The sequence below is a fragment of the Zingiber officinale genome, chromosome 1B (genome assembly GCF_018446385.1).
Source record: "Zingiber officinale cultivar Zhangliang chromosome 1B, Zo_v1.1, whole genome shotgun sequence".
Lineage (NCBI taxonomy): Eukaryota > Viridiplantae > Streptophyta > Magnoliopsida > Zingiberales > Zingiberaceae > Zingiber > Zingiber officinale.
Genome location: NC_055986.1, coordinates 28,672,369 through 28,676,147, shown reverse-complemented (window position 1 = coordinate 28,676,147; position 3,779 = coordinate 28,672,369). Strand labels below are relative to the sequence as shown.

Here is a 3,779-nt window from a genome sequence, read left to right as displayed (position 1 = left end):
GAAAGGATCTTAGAATTTATTCAATGCCTCGAACCATGCCTGTTAAATGCCAATTGCAAATCCCCAAACCCTTTTTGCTGCATATCTGATTCTATGAATCATTTAAAAAGAATAATAGACTTCTGACTAGCTAGCTAGCTAGCTACCTCAAATCTACTCTTACCTCTATATATATATATATATATATATATATATATATATATATATATATATATATATATATATATATATATCTCATCATTCTGCAGTCGCACAAGCAGGGACTGTAGAGATTAGCTCCATCAGCTCAGTAATGGGTTCTTGGGTGCGCACCATCACCACCCCCTTCAGGAAGGCTTGCACATGCACTCCCATCAATCCACCCCCAGATCAGAAGAAGCCTCAGCCAGGTTTTCAATCAGTTCACAGTACGTATATACTTGTTAATCTGCTCTTCTGTTTTCTTATCGATTAGTGAACTAGTGATAGAGTAAGAATATACATACTGTAGCTGAAGCGGCGCACGAGAGGTACGGAATGACAGTACTGCATGGCGAGGTGATGGCCTGCTCCTACGAGGACGTGAAGGTGATGTGGTCGATCCTTGACAAGTCCAACTCCGCAGAACATCGCAGCAGCCGCTAGCTGATTTGGAAGCAGAACAAGTGGGAATTTTTTGCAGTCCCAGCAGTAAAATTCAGTAGTGTGATCGATGCAGCTTGTAAATAGTTACTAGACTACTAGTGTCTATGCCATTATTGTAACATTCGCAGTGTTCTAATAAATATTCTCTTCATCAGATCGCAGATACGGGCAACTTGTTGAATGATTGAGTAAAGGCATGTATTGTAGTTTTGTTGGCTTGAGTGAAATGTGTAAGGCTTGTTCAATGAGTCTAAATAACTATGAAGCGATCGATCGATTATCCATTTGATGACTCGTAGAGTTGTTTTCAAAAGCTTTAGAACAGAGAGTTAGCGTCGGCGTTGAAGTAAAAAAGATTTTGAATTTGTCAGGGAAACCACAAAGTTAATTTCCAAATTTGTTTATTGATTTGCAAGCTTAAAAATCATTTGAAGGTTCAAAATTATTTTATTTTAAAAAATATATAATATTTTGAATGTGTTTTGGAAATTACTAGAGTTCAAAGATTATTTTTCTTGAGATTATATGGGAAAATCTCTAATTTAATTCATTGAATAACTTAGAAGAATAATGAAGTATATTAATCAACGAATTGAGTCCGAATTGATTAAAATTAATTTTTTATAATTATTTTCTCTAACAACATTTGAAAAGAACATGTACTTTTGCAATTAAATCCATAAATATCACTCATATAAAATACCTTATTTTACACACTATGCTCTGTCTACTATAATTAAGCATATTCCACTAAAAAAAAAACCTCCATAACTTTCATATTTTTGGATTTTTTTAGAACGGTAAAATTATATAGAAATTAAGAAAATTATATAAAAATTAATGTCTAAATAGTAGATGTGAATCTGCACTTTAAAAAACATCTTCTGAATACAAGGCACTGTACCTTTAAAGAAATCAGTTCTAAGTTTATCATATAAGAAATATCAAACAAGTTATTATAAGTACCCCATATTAATTTTGATATGATCAACTAAGTTAAATTAGGTCTTATGTATTTGATCATTATGTCTAAGTATGCAGAAACTCAGGAACATAAGAAGTCGAGTGAAATATGCAGCGGATGAGAAGGATGACATGGGAATCGAGTCGATAGGCTTGGTGCATCCGAGGGACGAGAAGCTACGAAAAAGTACTTCGATAAAGCGAGAAGGACGTGCGGCGCTTCCAAGGGATGAGAAGAATGGGCGGAAGACTGCTGGAGGAGAAAGATGGAGTTGGGTTCGGGTGAACTCAACACTGGAAGACCGGAGGATCACCCAAGCAACGGGAGATAAAGCCAGCGACCGGAGAAGGCGCTGGATGAGTCAGCACTAGGTGATTGGTTCGGGCGTCCAGACCAACTAGTCTTAGTGCCCGGATCATCCAGGCGCCCTGACCACCTAGTTCGGGTGCTCGGACCACTAGGGTGCCGAATAGGCGCCTCGTCGCAGTGGATTACTCTTCGGATCCACTCAGCAACAGTCCGGGCGTCTGGAGATGATCCAGGAGCCTGAACATGACAAATTTTATCTTTCAGCCGTTGCACAAAGATAAACTTTGCCACACTGGAGGCGTTTAGATCACCATCCAGGCGCTTGGAGTCCGCCAAGTCAGCAATGGATAAGTTTGGCTAGAGCACTATAAATAAAGCCCTAGTTCACTTAGTTTAACAACAACTCTTGTATTCACTTCCTAATATTATTCTAAGCTATCAAAGAGTGTAAGAGTCTTCTTCACCTACATCAAAGAAGATTTTTATGCCTTGTTTACTTGAGATGACAGATTCAAAAACCAAGGAAAATTTTCCTCCGTTTATTTCAGATAAGAAGATGGATATTATATCATTTCCGTTGTTTACTTGATATAAAATAAGAGGAGGATGGATTTATACACTTATGAACAAAATTTTATCCACCCAAAATTGGATGGAATGCCTCTTTCCATCCTTCCTCATCATGCTTCCCTTAACAACGTGTGTGGCCTGCATTGTGTGGCCACCTCTGCCACTTCTAGATCTTGAGGCGGAGCTTGATGATGCAGTCATCCCCTGGTGAGGCGGCGATCGCCTTCTTCCTCGCGGGCAATGCCACACAACACCTTCTTGTCGATCCGCTTCGTCTTCAGCCTGGCAATATTCACATCAGCCTTTGTCTCCATCTCCATCTCCACCCACTGCAGTTCCTCTATAGGTCCAACATCGTCGCAACGTCCAACGCTTGGCTAGAGATGGAAGCCAAAGCAGAGGAAGGGGTCACGCTCCCCACGTCCTGGACGAACGCATGGAAGGGACCATCGTTGAGGTTGACACCATCGGAGAGGATGGAGAAGGCGATGGGGTCGTAGTGGTAGGCGAGCTTCTTGTTGGGGTTGCAGGAGGTGACGTTAAGGTCAAGGAAAGTGGTAAATGACATAGAAATTGCTATCGATGAGAGCGGCGAGGATGATGATGGCAAAGAAAATGTCATCGATGAGCACGACCAGGAGCATGATAGCTAGTGGGCGGCGTCGGTTGCCTGGGCCTTGGTGGGCGGGAAGGTCGGGGGGCCTCTGGGGTGGGTGGTGGGCTTGGAGGGAGGAGGGTAGACATCATTGGCCACCATCGTCGCTTCTCTTGAATTCCTCAACAGTACCTCCTTCTTTGTCAACGAGTGAGAGCAGCAAGGAAGGAGATCTAAAGAGAAAAAAAGAAGATAAAGTAGAAGAACAAGGGAGGAGGAGAAAAGGTTGTTACATCCTGATTTCCCAAGAGGAGATGAATCTGGCGGAGATGAGTCAAGGGAAGTCCCCATCATGCTCAATTATGGTGAAGGAAATAACTTTTATCTTTCTCTTCCTCTTCCTCTTCCTTCGAGAGATTCTTTTCTCTTCCTTCCCCTCGGGGAATTTTTTTCCTTCAATGATTCCTTTCCTTCCATAATCCACGCCTCCGAGTAAACATAACATCAGTGAGCTTTTAGCTGTCTTAGATTAGCAATCACCTAGGTGGTAACCAAGCAAAACACTGTAGCCTTCTTACTTATTTCCTTTTAAGTTGTTCTTGTTAAATGTCATATTTACTTAATTAATATTGCATCCTTGCTCTATTCAAATAACAAGAGATTTTTCTAACTTACTTGCAGGGTAATTTACCCCCTCTTGTCGGCCGTACAAGACCA

General features: G+C 41.0%; 1 protein-coding gene across 1 annotated transcript; it reads left to right on the top strand.

The window, feature by feature from the left end:
• Nucleotides 1-260: 260 nt before the first annotated feature.
• LOC122035959 lies at nt 261-624 on the top strand. Its single transcript, XM_042595149.1, has 2 exons — nt 261-407; nt 491-624. Exons 1-2 carry the CDS (start codon nt 293-295, stop codon nt 622-624), a joined length of 249 nt encoding a protein of 82 aa, XP_042451083.1. The 5' UTR covers nt 261-292.
• Nucleotides 625-3,779: the final 3,155 nt, after the last annotated feature.

Bases quoted from the DNA above. Each gene is read 5' to 3' on its own strand.
- LOC122035959 (XM_042595149.1), top strand. From the start codon at position 293: ATGGGTTCTTGGGTGCGCACCATCACCACCCCCTTCAGGAAGGCTTGC. The intron at 408-490 runs GTACGTATATAC...TACATACTGTAG, and splicing joins AGGTTTTCAATCAGTTCACA to CTGAAGCGGCGCACGAGAGG.